The sequence below is a fragment of the Mastigoproctus giganteus genome, chromosome 7, assembly GCF_048544385.1.
Source record: "Mastigoproctus giganteus isolate SK-2022 chromosome 7, ASM4854438v1, whole genome shotgun sequence".
NCBI lineage: Eukaryota > Metazoa > Arthropoda > Arachnida > Uropygi > Thelyphonidae > Mastigoproctus > Mastigoproctus giganteus.
Window position 1 is genome coordinate 159,088,395 of NC_143581.1, and position 19,613 is coordinate 159,108,007.

The following is a 19,613-nucleotide window of genomic DNA, read 5'->3' on the forward strand; positions in this document are numbered from 1 at the left end:
TAAGAGATCTGCAGATTTACTTAACAAGTACAGGTCAATGCTGGAAAAAAGTCGCAAGTTAGGGCTAAATTTGAAAGTGTCTGCAATTCTACCCAGACACAATAGGAGGGAGTATATGATGAGAGTCTTGTCAATCAGTTCGGCCCTGGAGAGACTGTGCAAGGCTCACAGGGTAGAATTTTTTCAGCGTAGTCTGTGCTTGCTAACAGGAGAGACTGCTAACACGGAATGGGATACACTTAAATAGAAAGAGTGCAAGCATATTTGCTGATGCTATTGAGGCAGTGTTAGGTGGGTCAGAAAACTGCTAGATTGGGGGATACAAAGACTAAAAGATTAATGGTAGTTCCAGGCAGAGGCAAAAGTGATTCTTGCACTGCTGTTGTAAAGAGCAGCAGCCTAGAGAGCAAGTTGCTGGGAGTCATCATGGAACAAGTAAATACATGAGCTCTGTTAGGGTAACAAAGAGTAAGAACAAGTGCATGTATACTTGCATGTACACTAATGCCAGAAGTTTTGTTTGTTTGTTTGTTTGTTTGTTTTAGAGTTTTATGGCGCATTAGCATCTAAGGTTATAATGCGCCAAGTCAAAATTCCAGAAGTATACTGGTAACTCCCGACTTTATGAGTTAATTCATTCCTAGCGCATGCCCGTAAAGCAAAAATTTGTCAAACGAGAATTTATTCCCATAGATGTAATGTTAAAAACAGGGGTTACATTGTCAACAATGAAATTAGTTAGCTAATTAATTTACGTGTAAATAATGATTGATTTATCCAAAGAAATGAAAACATAGCCTGTAAAATCAAGTAAATTATAATTTAAAGATATTATTTATGACTTAACAAATGTTAAAGAATATTTATTCTTCATCATCGACTAAATGCACACTCACTGATCACTCATTGTTGGGTTGGCACTCGCTGTTGGTTTATTGCACAAGGAACCGTCTTCTTCAGAAATGCTTCAAGAGGCATTTGTTTCCAAGATAATCTCTTCTCTTTTCTTTATAAATTTCACAATAGCATGCATAAGCATTTTTTAACAGCATGCAAAAATTGCAACTAACTAATAAGATACATGCAAGTGAGATTGCAATTCACACAATTCATGGGGAGCAACAAGTTTATAAAGCTAAAAAAAAAAAAAAAAAAATGAGAAGATCCTGAAAATGTATTTATGTTTTTTATATGATTGAAGATTGCAGTGAAGGGAAAACACTTTTCAACCTAATAATGTAAAAACCCACACAATTCCAGCTATCGGTATATTCACAAATGCAATAACATTGAGTTTACAACCCGTTTATAATTGCTTGCACTAACAGAAAAGCACAATAAATTGAAAAGTGCAAGTTCTTTTTATTGTTTTATGGTTGTAACTTCCAGAAATGTGCTTTAGAAAAATATCACAAAGCCATTCAAAATTGATTCTTTTAACAGAACATATGATAATGATGAAAGTGTAGTCCACTTAATAATTTGAATTGGTAACTAACACAATTTACATTATAAAATGACCTTTTAGAAAGATAAATAGCTCAGTTATACAGCAAAAATTTCAACTTCTGAGGTCTTGGGTTCACATTACGATTTTTGCACGACGTGATGGTATCTCTGGAAAGTATTAATATCGTAAAGCGGGATTCACTGTATTGTATAGCTGCATGCATGGTTTAAAATATGGGATTTCTGAATTTTTAACATTCATTTTTTGCAATTAACCTTCATATTTACTATTTTGTTGATACTTGATACTTGGAAAACAAAAACTCATAAACTCGTAAAGTGAAAACTCGTAAAGTGAAAACTCGTAAAGCGGGAACTGCCTGTAGAAAATAAAATTGAAGAATCTCGAGTGCTGATTAAGATATCAAAGGCAGATATTGCTGGGATATCAGAGACATGGTGCCACACACATATAAGCAGTGCAGAATTAGAATTTGGGGAGTATAAGGTGTACAGACAGGGTAGGAAGGGAGTCTGTTTGGTGTGACATAAACAATAGGAAAGGGAAAATGAGAGTGGGAGTATGTTATAGGCCTAATGCCTCTGATGAGTACAATGAACAGTTGTGCAGAAAAATAGAATGGGCCATTAAATCAGAATGTCTTTTAATGGGGGATTTTAAGTTTCCAGATATTGACTGGAACTTGCGGATTGGTCAGTTGCACACTAGCCAGACTTTTTTTGATTTATTGGAGGATTATTTTCTACAGCAACATGTTCCAGAGGCAACCAGAGAAAGTAATACCCTTGATCTGATTATCAGCAGTGATTATTCATGCATTAAGAATTTGCAGATATAAGGAACCACTAGGTGACAGTGATCACAGTCTACTGATGTGGAATTTACTTAAAGATGTAACTAGCATCGAGATTAAAGGAAAGGGTTTTTGTTTTTGTAAAGGTGACTACAGCGGTCTCAGGCAGTTTTTGAATTCTACAGTGGGATCAACTGATAATATGACTCCCATTGCCTTGTTTTCCAGGCTGCTGCTCAATTGCATTTCAATAAAAGTAGTGCAAGAATCACTTTTACCTCTGAAGCAGCTACTGTTAATCTATTAGTCCGTGTATCCCCCCCAAGCTAGCAGTTTTCCGACCCACCTAACTCTGCCTCGATAGCATCAGCAAATATTCTTGCACCCCTTTCTATTTAAGTACATCCCACCCCTGTAGAAACACTCTCCTGTTAACAAGCACAGACCAGGCTGAGAAAAATTCTACCCCTTGAGCCTTGCACAATCTCTCCAACGCTGAATTGATCGACAAGGCTCTCATCATATACTCCCTCCTATTGTGTCTGGCCAGAATTGCAGACACTTTCAAATTCAACCCTAACTCATGGGTTTTTTTCAGCATTGTCTTTTACTCGTTAAGTAATTCTGCCGGTCTCCTACTCTTAATATCATTAGTGTCAACATGTATAACAATATCACCCTTTGTGCCTTTAAAGGATGATATCTGCCCTACAACATCCTCAACCTTTTCCCCTGGCAGACATATCTTGTGGCAGAAAAGAAAAATGCATGGGATGCATATAAATTATCAGGCGACACAGAAGCCTACAGCAGATATAAGCTAGTCTGTATTCAAGTCACAAAGGAGATCAGACAGACAAAGGCAGATTATGAGAAATCTTTGGAAAAGGATACAAAGAAAAACAGCAAAGAGTTCTTTACTTATGTAACCTCTAGAAGGAAGGTGATGAATCAGATTGGTCCACTTAACATAGATGGCTCGATTATTGATAATTCTGCTCAAGTAGCTGATAAACTGAATTAGTATTTTGCATCTACATTAAAATATCAGGAGTTATTAAAAGGAGGCAAATGCTAGAAGTTTATCAAACTCTGACAAGGAGCAAAGTGATTTTGTAATAACTGAGAGCAAAGTTGAGGAGAAATTGTTGAAGTTAAACATAAAAAAGGCACCTGGAGCAGATGGAATCTATTCAGTTATAATGAAGGAGGCAGCAATGGAAGTAAACAAACCTTTAGCCATAATTATGAGAGCATCCTTAGAGTCAAGGGAGGTCCCCATGAATTGGAGATGTGTAAATGTATCCCCAATTCACAAAGGGGGTTCAAAGGGTGATGCAAATAATTATAGACCTGTCAGTTTAATTTCTGTTCCGGGGGAAAATAATGGAGTTACTGGTTAAGTTTTTTTTTTTTTTTTTTTTTTTTTTTTTTTTTTTTAGGAGCATTAGCAACTAAGGCCATATTGCTCCGGGAATATGCAGTGGTCATTCCCTGACCTTTCTGCATCCTCTGTATTTGGTGGGCATGGGCTCGAACCCCGGTCTAATCAAGAAGCGTGTGCTATGCACTGCTGCTCCTGCCCACCTGGCTACGGAGGCACCACTGGTTAAGGAGGTGATACAGGATCACCTAGACGAAACAGCAGTAACAGTTCAGGAAAGCTTTTGATACTGTTGCACATGGAAGACTGCTGTATAAACTGGAGCAGTATGGCATTAAGGGCAAGTTATTGCAATGGATAAAGGGATCGTTGAGTGGGAGATGGTAGAGTGGTAATCAATGGACACTGCTCTTTGTGGGCTAATGTTATTAGTAGAGTCCGTCATGGTTCAATGTTGAGTCCATTGTTGTTTTCTGTATTTATTAATGATATTGATGAAGGTATATCAGGCTTAATGTCTAAGTTTGCAGACGATACGAAGGTTGGCAGGGTTGTTAATGATACCAATGACAGTGCGCTACTTCAACAGCATCTAGGAAAGGTGAGCAGATGGGCTGAGAGGTAGCAACTGAAGTTTAACTTTGCAAATGCAAAGTACTGCATATGGGTAGCAGTAATCCAAGAGTAACATATCAACTGTGTGGTACTACACTCAAGGTGGTAGTGAATGAAAAGGAACTGAGGGTAGTTGTGCAGTCAGATATGAAGTTTTCTGAGCAGTGCAGATGGTCTGCAAGAGTAGCTCATGATGTCTTGTCAACGATATACAGGAATTTTTCTAGAAGGGATAAGGAGGTGATTATCCACTTGTATAAGACAATGGTCAGGCCACCCCCTGAGTACTGTATGCAGGTCTGGAGGCCTTATTTTAGGAAGGATGTAGAGCTGCTGGAACAAGTACAGAGAAGGGCAGCAAGGTTAGTGAAGTGAACAAATGGTTGTTCTTATGAAGAAAGGCTTAAATTTTGCAAATTACAGTGTCCGTCACCAGCAAAGTAAACTGATTGAGGCACCAGCAAAGTAAACTGATTGAGGTATATAAGGCCTTGAATGGTTCCAGAACACTCAATGCTGATGGGATTCTTCCTCTTGCCCAGATTAATCGCCTGAGGGGACATAAATTCAAATTGAGGATAGACAGTTGTAGAATAGATGTGTGGAAATTTTCCTTTAGCCAGTGGGTGGCTGATTGCTGGAATAAACTTCTATTTCAAGGCAGAACTAGACAAACATTTGGAGTGAATGGATGGGTGAAATGGGAAGCATTTTTTTTTCTTTGCTGATGCTGTATAAACTAGCTTTCTTGCATTATATGCCTCTAGTAATGCTAATGCTAAGATTGTTTGTTTGTTTGTTTGTTATTTGGTTTTTAGGAGCATTAGCAACTAAGGCCATATTGCTCCGGGATATGCGGTGGTCATTCCCTGACCTTTACGCATCCTCCATATTTGGTGGTGACGGGCTCGAACCCCGCTCTAATCAAGAAGCGTATGTTACGCATTGCTGCTCCTTCCCACCTGGCTACGGAGGCGCCTAATGCTAAGATGATTGCAAGAAAGAAATCAGACTTTGTATGTTTGCTTATATTTTTTTTTATCCATGAGAATAAAAAATATATGAGAAAAATCAAAAAAGAATTTAATTTAAAGCACATGGCTTATATTATTGAAATTTTAATCACATAAACTTTTACTATACTATTTTATTCAATTTTTAATTGATTAAACTAATTAAGAGGATCTGTTACCTTTAAAGCTTTATTATGCACAGTGCCAATAGATGGAAAGCATCCATTTGTTTGCTGTTTACTGACAATCCACTTTAAAGAATTGTGTAAGCTGTCAGGATCAATATAAATATATCTTTTTGCCTGAGAAAATGAACGATAGACAAATGCAGTAAGCCATAAACTTCCTTGGAGATCCTGGCTACCAAAAGCACTGTAGGAATGATCTCTATGTTTATATTTTAGCTGTTTTAAATATCCTAAAAATGTAAATCCAGCTTAGATAAAATTTCAATACATCTAAAAGTAAAAACGTTTTCACATTTTAATCATGCTGTTTTGAAAAATAAACATACTATATTAAAATGTTTGTGTGTGTGTGTGTGTGTGTGTGTGTGTGTGTGTGTGTGTGTGTGTGTGTGTGTGTGTGTGTGTGTGTGTGTGTGTGTGTGTGTGTGTGTGTGTGTGTGTGTTCCCATTTCTCAAATTTATTTTGTCATTCTCCATTCTCCAACTGTTTTGCTTATTCATGGAATAAGGCAGATCAACATTCATTAAATTATTTGATAAGTACAAGTAATAATATAAAGAAATATTGCTGTAACTCTTCGTTACTACTTTACATTTTAATTAAACACTGCAATACTGTACTTGCCCTAAAACTGAAACAAAAAGAAACTGTATACATAGGGATATACTGTACATGAACATAAAATTCTTTTTAATACACAAATATAAAAGTACTACATAAAACTGATAATTTTATAATGCTAGATCAATCTTAATTAATAACTGTTCAATAATGAGTAACACTATACATAACAGAAAATGACAGTTTCTATTTTAACTTTTAATATTCAATTGTTCTACAAGTCTGTTTTTTTTTACAGCATACCTTTATTAATCATCCATATTTTGATGGTCCTTTTCAATGTAGTCCCCATTTGATGAAATATACTTCAATGTTTCTGCCGTTCTTCAAAAACATGGTAGAACTATTTTTTGACATGTGTTTGAGAATCACCCCTGATGTCTTTACAACTTCTGACAAAGAAACATTTTCCTTGGAGCTCCTTACTTAACTTTGGAAATAATAAAAAAATTTAAAATAAAAAAAGCTGCAAGGTGCAAGGTCAGCATTGTAGGGTGGATGAGGAACACATTTGATATTAATGCTGGCTAAGTACTCGATGGCAGCATGAGCAATGTGAGGCCTCGTGTTGTCATCATGCAGTATCCACCCAGCTGTGTGCGGTTGTGATCATTTGTGATGATCTCTAGCAGTCTTATGACATAACACAACATGCTGGTAAACTATTCCTTGAATATCCAAAAAAAAAAAAAAAGAGAGAGAGATGCCTATAACCTTTCTTGCAGAAGCCACAATTTTTGCTTTTGGCAGTATGCAAACTTCCAAATAGAGCTCTGTCGCTTACTCTCTGGGTCAAAATGATGGGCGCCTCCATAGCCAGGTGGGGAGGGGCAGCAGTGCATAGCACACGTTTCTTGATTAGACCGGGGTTCGAGCCCATCACCACCAAATACAGAGGATGCGGAAAGGTCAGGGAATGACCACCGCATATCCCGGAGCAATATGGCCTTAGTTGCTAATGCTCCTAAAAACTAAATAACAAACAAACAAACAAACATCAAAATGATGAAGCCATGTCTCATCCAACATTATCACCTTGTGCAGAACCTCACAATCTTCGGTAAACATCCATTGTACCTCCTGACAAAACTCCATGCAAACTTGCTGTTGCTTAGGTGTGAATAGTCTTGAAACCCAGCATGCACAAACATGTGTCATATGCAAATGGTCATGAAGAATACTGTGTGTACCTCCTGTGGATATTCTCACCACCTCTGCTAGTTGCCTTACTATTATATGATGATCTTCTGTCATGATTACTGAAGCAATGTTTATAGTTTCTGTGGAGACAAAAGTGGTTGGAGCTCCAGGACCACCAATTTTTGTGATTGAATCATGTCCATCTTTAAATACTCTAAACTACCTGTGAGCTATGCTATATGGAAGTGCAGATTCACCATAAGAAAACAAAATTTCAGCATACTGTTCCTCGCATGCTACAGTTATTGTCATTTAGGTGAAACTGAGCAGGCATAAATTTAACCAACCAGCAAGGTTACCCTGTGCAGTTTCTATGTGATGCAGCTTGGTTTGGTCTTAAATTCCACAGCTCAGCTGGAAATAGCAAGCAGTATGGTAATAAAAAATTATGATTCTTCTTTATTGAACAGTCATATATATGTGTATGTATGTTTAATGACAGACATAACTGAGATTCATAATCGAAATAATTGATTATATGCAAAAAGGTGATTATGAAGTCAACAAAGCAGAAGAGAGAGAGAGTCACCCAATTATGCTCCTCCCTATGTATGTGTATATCATATATATGTGTAAGTATAAATTTAATGTATGTATTAGATGTCTAATAGTCTGGCATACGTGTGCCTTAATTTTGTGTTTAATCTAGTTTTTAGCAGTATAATGTGCTTAAACTTAGTTTTCAGCATCTTTCGAATGGCCTCTAGAATTACACTGTGGTCTGCATTATGATATTGAAGAGGCTTTTCTCCTTTACTGCAAACCAATATATGGCAGTATTCCTTTTCTAGAAGCATTACAACCTCAGCCCTTATCCAACTGGCTTGCAGGAAAATGCCTTCCAACCACAGAGGGAAAAAAAGGGTAGGCAATCAAAACCTAGACTGCAGTAAAAGTCACATAAATCCTGTTAATTGCTTCCTTCTCCTAATTGAACCAGAATGGAAAATTCCTATAAATGTTACCAACAGAAAATTATGCATTAATCACATTTTGGCTGCCACGTTTCAGCCCCAATGTTTAAAAAGTGTCAATACTGCAAACTTTGTTAGTGTAAATTTCATTTTGCAGTATATCCATAGCCTGAAAAACAAGATAAAAAAACCCTACAAAATTACTTGTGGATCATGCTTATCAATTTCTGTTTATAACAGAAACATGGCTAAAAATGAATTGGTTATTTTTTCTCTGATGGCATTTCAATGCCTGGCAGGAAATAACCAACACAAAAGGGATAGTGAACTTATGATCTGCTTCAAAAATGATGCATATCTCATAAAATCTTGTTCAAGTAAACTATTACACTGAAGCCATTCTTGGAAACTTTCTCTTTAAAACAAAACCTATCACTATTATTGTGGTATCCTCACTGTGTCTGAACAAACCATTCTAGATCTCTGTGCCTGAACTGCGCTGTTCCTCAACAGCCCTCCTTTTAGGTGGAGATTTCAATATACCTTTTCATTCTTCAAAAAAAGGAATACACTCACTGAAAAATTGGCTGCTATACCTTTCTTCTGGGTTAAATTCCCTCCTGTTAGGAGTGATACCACTCTGCAACAAGTTTTGTTTCCAACCAGCTGACAATCTCTATGTAATACCTGATGTCATACTTTTTTCTTCCAACTGCTAACAACTGAAAATACAAATGCCACATCATCTGCCAAACCATGTAGGTACACTAACAGCATATATAAGACTAAGTATATTAATACTGACCAATATCTTTGCCTATTCAATATATATCCTCAGCATTTCCTTTACTCTCTTCATCTTCACAAAGCAGCCTTCTGGCTTATGACCTGGTTAGACTCATCAAAACATGCTACATCAAAATTGTGTACCCTCTACCAAAGCTCAAAACCATGGTTGAATCACCAAATCATGCTTGAAAGCCAGGAGAAAACAAGAAGTTCATAAAACCTTCAGAAATTTCCCTCACAGGCCTTTCAAGAGTTGAAGCAAGAATTCTTAGGCAAGTTTATTTCTCAACAAGCTACGGATATCAAAGGATCTTTTCATATACAAAAATCAATTCCTCTTAGTTTTCCTGTCAATCTGAATGAATGGGCTGATTTCATCCTTAGACATGATGATTCACATGCTCAAACAGAAGTTTTTGTTAGGAGAGGATCTCCATCTCACTTCTTCTGGCCTTTCTGACATCTATCACCCAAAGAAGGAGGTAATCAATGCAATAAATGACACAACAAATAAAGAATCCGTGGATGTCAATCTTATTCCTGTTTTTTTTAATTTAAAATGGATAGCTTCATCATTAGGAACATTAACTGCAATCTTTAACAAAATCCTGTCAAGATACAAAATTATTCCTTTCCCAAACTTGGCATCTTCTAAAACACTATCTGAAATTGGAACTATTGCTGTTTCATCTCCACCTCTAAAATGCACCGAGAAGAGCCAGTATGAGAAACGTGCAGCTCATATTCCAATCAGTGCATTATCCATTGTACAGCCACTTTACTTTCATCTGCCCACAGTCATTTCAAAGACATCCTCAAATCAGCTTGGAATTTTGAATTGACCATGCATATTATCTTTTTTGATCTCACAGCAGCTATCGATGCAATGCAAACTCAACATCTCCAGCTTTTTAAAAGCTACTAAGAAATACATGGAATATGGTTTATACATGTTTTTATAAATTTCAAATACATAGTTTTATTTAATTATAAAAGAAAATTATAAACAGAAAAAAAAATTATTTCAAGAAAATTTTAAAAACGTGGTTTTAAATTTTCTTGAGTGGCTTCTGACAATAAGACATAATTTATAGCAACTAATTCCACAAGGAGGGAACATATCAGCTCTCTCTTCACAGATATTTTCATTCCATTTTTAAAGACTTCCCTATGTTTCAGCTTGCATACAGATGACATTTTTTGTGCCCTCCCTACATCCAGAAACTTAGCAATCACCAACCCCAAGAAATCTAAATACGTCATTATCTTCTCTCTCTCTCAGTCATAAAACTCCTACACTTAGCTCCATCACTGATGGACAACAACTCACTCCACCTTCTATCCTGTTTCTAGATGTTATTCTTGACTCAAAAAATAACACTTAGTTTTTCTGACCATATTTCCTACCTGCACCAAAAGCTTTATGGAATCTATAATTAGCTCTCTACCAAACATACAACAAGTCCATTATAATGAAGTACATTAATGCCTCTCTAGTATCTATACTCTACTATGACTTTGTGATTTAGTATGTAGCTCCTATGTTCTCTTTCAACAAAATCTGGACCTTTCTGGACCAATATTGGGTACTGAAATGGGCTAATGGATGCCCTTACCAATCAAAACTATCTCAAGATCTACACTGTGCAGCAACCTTATCTATATACCGATTTGCAACTTGAAAATGTTTATTAACTTATGTATCCAAATTCAGGCTCACATTTGGGAATATATTGGCTGGAGCATTCCTATAGGTTCACTTAGGACAACCCACAACAGGTTAAAATCACTCAACAGATTCTTCCCAAATGCATAATGAGGTTCTTCAAGGTATCACTATCAATCTGGATTTGAGGAAGCACAACACCAACTATAGACAAGAACTTGGTGCTACTTAACATTACTTTCTCAAACTCTTATTTTAAGGGTCACATACTCATTTCACAATAACTGTTCAAGAACTTCACTCTGAACAATAACTGTTCAGTGTGATGTCTTTACAACTGAATGCAGACCTTGGTTCATTGAATTTGTGATTGCCAAATATATTTGAACATTTCTGGAGTTGTATGAATTGTTTTATAGCCACAGACCAGATGCTGCAATTCTGCAATATTTTTACTTCTATTTCATGTACCAGGCTCTTTAAATGATCTCACAAGAATTAGTAAAGGGGATTTATGTTGGGCGATGAATATCTTCAAGCAATAACAGTAAAGTATCTTCCAATAAATGTTGGTACACTGGTCAGTCAGTCACCATGGAAAAACATGGTGACTGACTGACCAATTAACTGATCACCAACAACAGTACACAGATATTGACAGGTATTTGCTCTTGATAGAAACCTCTAGAAAATGATTAATTAAATTAACACTTCCAATGACATGGATGTTTTTTCAACAATAATTTGAAAAACAAAAATCCTCCTTTATGTAATTTCCCTAAACAAAATTCATGTGCACCTTTAAATACATCAACTGATGACCAATTAACTGATCACCAACAACAGTACACAGATATTAACAGGTATTTGCTCTTGATAGAAACCTCTAGAAAATGATTAATTAAATTAACACTTCCAATGACATGGATGTTTTTTCAACAATAATTTGAAAAACAAAAATCCTCCTTTATGTAATTTCCCTAAACAAAATTCATGTGCACCTTTAAATACATCAACTGCCTCATCTATTTGCAATCTGAGCATGGTTTAAGTTTATCAAGCAATTTATCACAAAGGTCTACTGAAACATCCATATTTGATTTCCACTTTGTATATTATTTGCCAAACATTCTTTAAAGAATGTCACTAGCAGAAGGAACCACTAAACTTTCTCCAGTCAAATGAGATTTTTTCACAACCAGAAATTCTGTAAGAAACTTTGAATGATGCAAGCAATGGTTTTGATGTAACAGTTGTTATTTCAGAAAATGTTTCTTTTTATGTATTAAATCCATGTAGCTTTTCTATGAAAACAAAGATGTTTTCTCAACACTTTCAGCATGTGGTATTTCAAAATGCCTCTTTAATATATATATATATATATTTTTTTTTTTTGGCTCATGTTAACTGCAACCAAAATTTGACATGAAGCAAATACTATGCCATCTTCTCCATTGGCATCAATATTTGTGAATCTGAAAGACAAATATTTTGTATAATATTTTCTGCATTTAAGTTTTTTACTTATCATATCTCTACCTGAACTAGCCTCACTATCATTACTCAAACCAGCTTCAGAACCTTCAATCAAAAATTTATCCATCACTGCAGGGGCTGTCAATAGTAATAAATTCAACTAAAGTTTACCACATTAACAAATTACCCACAATGGCTTGGTTGAGACATGACTGGCAGTAATGCAACTAGTACTGCCAGCAGAGACATAGCTAGGTTTTTGGCGCCCTTGGCAAATTCATGGCTATGTGCCTTTTTTCAATAATTGGTAAAATCTTAATAAATAATAAGTACAAAAATTGTTATATTAGGGTCTCCCGTAAATGATAACATATACCCATGTGTTTTGTGTCTGTAAATTGCGTGTGTTCTACGGTCGATTTGGCTGTTCTGATGGACGAAAAACCCCAGTTTCTGGGGAAAAAACTTTGCTATCTATGCCTGAGACCGACTAACTCAACCACAAAGTGAAAAACCCATTAAAATTCCTCGCGTCATCGACGGGATTCGAACCTGGGCCTTTTCCACTTGGTGTGGGGAGGACGGTGACAATACCACTTTGCTACCAGCACAGACAAATAATAAGTACAGTCGGACCTCTCTTTAACAAACTTCTTTATAGGGAATTTTTCTATATAGAGATAAATGTTTTCCTTTTACCGAATTTTTTGAGAATTCGCTAAATAGAATTTTATTCTTTACCGAATTTTTTTTTATATATCTTTATTTTATGGAAACGAAAATTTTTTCATTCGTAGAAAGAAGAAAATTTTCCATATAATGACTGTTACGAGACTTCGTTCGCACCCATGCCTTCAAGCAAGCAATAGTGCTGTTGTTATACCCGAATTAAAAGATAAAGAGATTACCATCTGCAACTCAGTGGAACCCGTTAAACCTATCCGACTACCTGTCCCACATACCGAGAAGTCGAGCTGGTCAACTACTTTCTGTGTATCCATAGACAGTGTGCAGACCAGGGTGTATTAAACATTTGGACAATAGGCTCTGGTCAACCTTCTATTGTAAGCACCTTGTTAGAGATTTAGAAGAGAGTGGTTTTCCTCTATCCCGACAAGCAGTCATCTTGTTGTTTCGTGGAAGTGAAACGGCACCGTTTCAAAGCTATTGGCCTATCATCGAGCACACTATGAGATAAGGAGGAAATGATGCCTCCCACACTATTATCGTAGTTTTTTCTTAAGAGTTATCTATGGTGTATCCACACCGATATTATATAGACTTACTCTTACTCTTAACATATTATGCCTTGTTGCATTTTGTTATTTTAAATTATTTCACTTCGTACTTTTGTTGCTAACAAATTAATAAATTCTTCTGAATTTCTTGAGATAAATAATTAGTGTGGTGTTTAATATGCGATTCCAGAGCATTTTTCATACCAACGTCAAATTGGCTGACAAATTTTATCAAGTTTAAAAATATGCCACAATTTTTTTCTTTGGTATTAATATTACTAGTACGTCCACGAAATGCCAAATTATTTTCAGCACAGAACAATACACATTTCAATATTATTTTCAATATATGACACCATTTCGAAATTTTGCTTCTTAGTGCTGCTTGTGCAGCGTCGTCAATTAGTCCACCTTTTTGAAGACCCTTTTCTAATAATTTCCATTTTGTGAAATTGTTTGTGTTGTAATGAATTCTCACGAAAAAGAATGTTTGGGTTTAGATGTTTCCAATCCTTAAATCCATCTGAGCTGCAAAATGGAACATTATTTTGCCAGATACAAATAAGAGGCATGGGAAAACAATATATTGCACCTTTGTTTTTGCAATAAAATAACATTTCCTCTCTTTCTTTTTTTTTCAATACCTTCATTTTTGTATTTCCACGAATTATTGAAACATCGGCCATTAGTGACAGGATACGTATTTAAGATTATATGTTCGGGACCATGTTGCACCATACGAGATCTGTTTTTGTGGGTATTAAAGTTCCATGTGGTCTGATCATTAAAATTCAGACTTACATGTTCCATGCTAATATTATTACTGCCATCATTTTCTTCTGCAACTGTTGTTGCTTAGTGTAAAAATGTCTTCATTTTTACTTTTCGTTTGCCTTTGAGGGCTGTTACTTCGCCAAGTCACCTTATACTTTTTGCCACTACTGTACTTGTAGTGTGATATTCACTCTGTGTAGAAGGCTGTTTATTTTTTTAGCGTACATCCGTTGACACTGCGCTAGGGAAAACAGCAGTTGAAACACTATTCCATCTTTATGAGTCCGACTGATTCACAGCAAGAGATCATTACTCGATCGGATCAGACGAACATTGTGGATATAATATTTATAAAAACGGTGAGAAAGTATATGACTTTCATCGGAGAAAAGAGAGTAATGTCAATTAAGAAGCATACTTCAGGGTGAAATCTGAACCTTATAACTATGGGGTGATTGTTGTCTGGAAATTCCTTGTGTAGGAACAAACGGACTTTAGATCTAGTGACTACTGGTGGGCAGTCAGGAAATTCCACCCCATGCAGATGTGAAGTTCCTCTTTCTCCTCATAACTTCCATTTTTTATTGTGTCAGGTCTCCAAAATAACAGTCCCTGGAATTTTCATTTCCCCACGAAATTAGCCTTTTGACCAATAGAAGCATTGGAAACTCTAAAAGGGGGGACACATATATATATGTATATGCAGATCGGAGACAAAGAGAGGATGGTGAGGACTAATGGTGAAGTACGGACGGTGAGAACGAACAGAACGAAAAGATCAGGAAGACAGAGAAAGAGAGAGAAGGGAGAAAGATACAGGGAGAAACCCAGAGAGAGAGAGAGACAAAGAGATGAAGAGAGTCTTGTCCTGAGCAAAGCACTTCTTTTTCTTGAGACTATTTTGTAAAAAATGTCTTGAGAATCTTTTACTGCTGGCTCCTGTTCCTAGAGGTCTATTCCTGAATATTGCAAAATTTATTCTGGTAAGTTTCACCCTATATTTACAACACGATAGTTAATCGAATGAAGGTGTCGCACATTAATACATAACTCTTTATTTAATAGAGTCCACAGAGAAAACCCTCCTCATACGAACACATACTAGGTAGCGTCTATCTTACAACACTTAGAAATTAGAGTTTAAGATTAGTAAGATCCATTTGTATTAATGGAATACTGTAAGTTATGACTGTTAAACCTCTATAGTAAACTTACACATATACCCAAATACTCAAACTGGAGGATGATGGTTGGCTTCAGAGAGTACGGGCAGCAGTGCCAACTGACGATCACGTGAAGAACACAGACAAGTTTGTACACATGTATCATTAGCCTTATATCGTTTTATCCTTTTGATAAGAGATAGAGCTCTTATATAATTATATAAAAGTATATAACTATTTTATATTACACCTGTTTGTATGCTAGAGTTAATAAACCATGTTTTGTTTAACCATCCTTGCCTCTTAGCCATTCTCTTGCTACACGTCACCCACAGCAAGAGTTTTATAGTAAAAGAGCATAGTTCTGCGGCATTCTGAGGTCTAACTTATAGGGAGGATTTCAGAGTGAATAAACACAACGCCAATTCAATGTTGCGAATCTATTCTCCATGTTCCAGAATAGATCTTGAGAACACGAGATTGTTGTCCTAATAAATAAACCACTAGCCGATCATATAAAACACAGGCGTTTTCTGGAACATCAATATTAATGAATAAACTTGCCTGGAAACTTTATTGTATACATTGCATTTTGAATAATATTAAGAGTTGAATGTCTTAGTCTCCATTTGAAGAATGATGTCCAGCAAGAACCCCTGTTCCACACTTTCTAATTCTTTTAAAGTAACTTCAACTGTTTGAGCTTTTTCTTGGACTTCCATTTCAGTGGCATCATCATTTGTTTCATCTTCATTCAAATCGTGTTTGTTTTCTTCGTCACTTTCAGGTTTGAAGTGGCTTATTGTAAGCCAGTTTTGTAAACTAGTGGAATGTTTTTTTTTCTAATTTCCTCTTTATGCAGTCTTTCCACCTTTTTTCTTTGGTGGCATGTCTAAAATTAATTTGGCCTTTATTGTTTTATTTAAATTATAAATCACAATATTCATCATTATCTGTTTATATAGCAATCACAAAAACACTATAACTTATTCAGTTTGTACACAATGCGTGAATTGTGAACTATTATGCATTCGATCATGCACTGATGAAGCGATAGCCTGATTAGTCCATTCAAAGTTACATTCTGGACAGCAAATAGATCTACGATGATATATGCAGTATGTACTCAGATGTAAGGATGCATGCAGGCTTGAATCACTGTGAGAAAATTAATTTTCATCCTCCCTGTGCTATCTTGATTCGACATCATCAAGGGGCACCATTTCATCAGCTAGCCTCGGGTGTCGAAATAGCTTGACACTGTACTGATGTAGTCTGTCAGTAGCTCCCTTCTCCTCCTGTCGGCGACCTTGGCACCTGCCCCAATGCCAAGGCGTTCCTACACCTCTGACTGCCAGTGAAATGCTGTTGAATGTCAAGGATGAATGGTAGTTATTTGTGATACTGGCAGATGCAGAGTGATTACAAAATATAGCGAATTACCATCCTAATAAACATGCTAATTTAACTGTAAGTTCTCTCTTTCAGGCAAGCATTTGACATGGGCACATAAAGGCAGTATATTGTCAGATTTTCTAGTGTATTGAGCAAATCTTTTATTTAACTATGTTGGTACTTATAATGTTGTGAGACAATGCCTTGCAAGTTTGCCCACTCAAACTGGCCTCAAAGACATGATATAATAGCGTGTTATTCTCTTCAAGAACATCATGATATGTCTGGTCATAAAGTCAGTACCACTGACTTGTCATTCATAGTGTGAAAAAAAAGAGCCACAATAAATTTTTATTGAATCTATGAAGGTACACTGATTGTTGATTAAAGGTCAATGTAAACTGACCTTTAATCAACTGATCCTGCATACTCTGAGTATTAGGCACCTCCGTAGCCAAGTGGGAAGGAGCAGCAGTGCATAGCACATGCTTCTTGATTAGACCAGGGTTCAATCCCATCACCACCAAATGTGGAGGATGCGGAAAGGTCAGGGAATGACCACCGCATATTCCCGGAGCAATATGGCCTTAGTTGCTAATGCTCCTAAAAACCAAATAACAAATAACAACTCTGAGTATTATATTGTAATCAATTCAATTTTACTGCATAACTTTCCCAAAAAATTCAGTGCCCTCTCCCTCCCTTTCAAGGGTGCATCCCATGCTTTGGAAACCACTGGCTTTTATTCAAACCATGATGTTGAAGACATGCATAAACTACTATTCCAAAACTATGGTTATAGTTGAATAACTAGCTCTCAGTTAATTAACTCATCAAAATTACAAAATAAACCCAATCAGCTATACCTTCAATGAGTTTGCTGAAAAAAGGAAACCACAATAAATTTTTGAAACAGAAGGAAATGAAACGGAAGGAAATTTTCCAGAGTGCATTCATAAATTTTCAGGTAAAATATCCATGGGCTCATAAACAAAATATTCATATATGTACCTCTTCAGCAGAAACCTGGAGATACATAATGATACATAAAAATGAATGGACCAAACAAGCTCAATGCTGATGCTATTCTTCCTCTTGTTCAGACTACACATGAAGGGGCACAAATTGAAATTCAAGAAAGACAGTTGCAGAATAGATGTGTAGAAGTTTGCCTTTAGCCAATGGAGCTTGCTTGCTTGCTTGCATTTTCCTCTGCTAATGCTAATACAAAAAACATTAATATTGAGGCTATTTTTATGTAAGAAAATAGCAGGTAGCATACAATGGGTATAGTAGGATATTCTAATCTTCCAATTATGCATGCCTAATTTCAGAAGATAATGTCATTAACATATCAGAAATTGAAATGGGAGTTGGCATGGGCCCTATATAATTATCAAATTTGTCTAGGCATAAATTTGTCCCTGCACTACAATCCTTTATGGACAAGAATTCTAGTAAAAAAAATTAATCTTTTCAGCTTCACCTCAAACCAAAATGAACATCTTAGCGATTTGTAACCAATGGAAAGGATGGATCAATCCTCCTTACACAAAGCAATGATGGATCTATCATAAGGTGATGACTTCAATTAATATGTCATGCCTTAGGAAATCAGTATCTCCAAAAAAAATACTAATTTCAAATGCTAAAAAGTTACCGCTACGGCTGATAAATATGGATTCTGCCTGAGTCAGAAGGATTCAAAAAGGAAATTCAGTGTACTGGCATTTACGAAAATTGAAAGCAATGATAGATCTGTCATGAGGTGATGATTTCAATTAATATGCCATACCTTAGCAAATCAGTATCTTTGAAAAAAACTGATTTAAAATGCAGAAATGTTACCATTACAAATGTAAAATATGGATTCTGCTGGGTCAGAAGGACTCAAAAAAGGAAACTCAATAGTTTACTGGCATTTACGAAAATTCTAAACAGTCCCCCCCCCCAACTCCAGTTAGTATCTACAGTGGCAAACAAAAGAACTGCATCACTTGTGAATTTTGCAAATAATGTGTTTTGCACTGCATTGTGGGTTGTAGAAATATTCAAAATGCATTTGTTAGATAGGATATATATCTCTCTCTGAATGAAATCCAATAAAAAGACTCCACCTGATATACCTACTTGTCATAAATATCTTCCCAAGGGGTAAAATGTGTAATTAATGGAAATATGAGAAATCATGCAAATGGCAATCATGACAAGCAAACATACATTTTATTGCATTTATGTGTAGGCACCTCCGTAGCCAGGTGGGAAGGAGCAGCAGTGAGTAGCACACGCTTCTTGATTAGACCGGGGTTCGAGCCCGTCACCACCAAATACGGAGGATGTGGAAATGTCAGGGAATGACCACTGCATATCCCGGAGCAATATGGCCTTAGTTGCTAATGCTCCTAAAAACCACCAACAACAACAGCATTTATGTGTACAAACTGAAATGACAAGTTAAAGTAATAGTAGTATGTACTGTAAATGAGCAAAATAAGTCCTTAATATTTTGCTGTTCCTCCTTGAGCTGCAATTACAGCCTTGCAATGAACTGAATTAATCAACTTCTGGATATACGGTTACCCAAGTTCATGATACCACACCCTTACAATGCTCTCCTGCAGCTGAATCTTACTTGTTGGCTTCTGAGCAATTTTAGACAACATTATGCACCAGAAATTTTCAATAGCGTTCAAATCTGACTGTTGCCGGGCCAGTCCGACACTGTAACACCAGCATTTCTGAGGTATGACTGCACAGTAAGAGAGAAAAACGAGGGAAAAATTGGTGTAAGTATGTTTTAAGCCATGTGAGACAAGAAGACAAACTCATCATTAAATCTAAATAGCATAAAACTTACCAATTTTGCTGTGTGGCAAGGTGCTGAGTCCTGTTGAAAAATGCAGTTTTGGATG

The 19,613-nt window shown here is 36.2% G+C and overlaps 1 protein-coding gene across 1 annotated transcript in view; it reads right to left on the reverse strand.

Moving 5' to 3' along the window:
- Positions 1–19,613, reverse strand: part of LOC150083283 (pregnancy zone protein-like) — a 374,597-nt gene that overhangs the window by 124,235 nt on the left and 230,749 nt on the right. Inside the window, exon 17 of the mRNA XM_090378461.1 lies at positions 5,456–5,694. Within this exon, the coding sequence (XP_090234587.1) occupies positions 5,456–5,694 (239 nt within the window). The remainder of the gene's footprint in view (positions 1–5,455; positions 5,695–19,613) is intronic.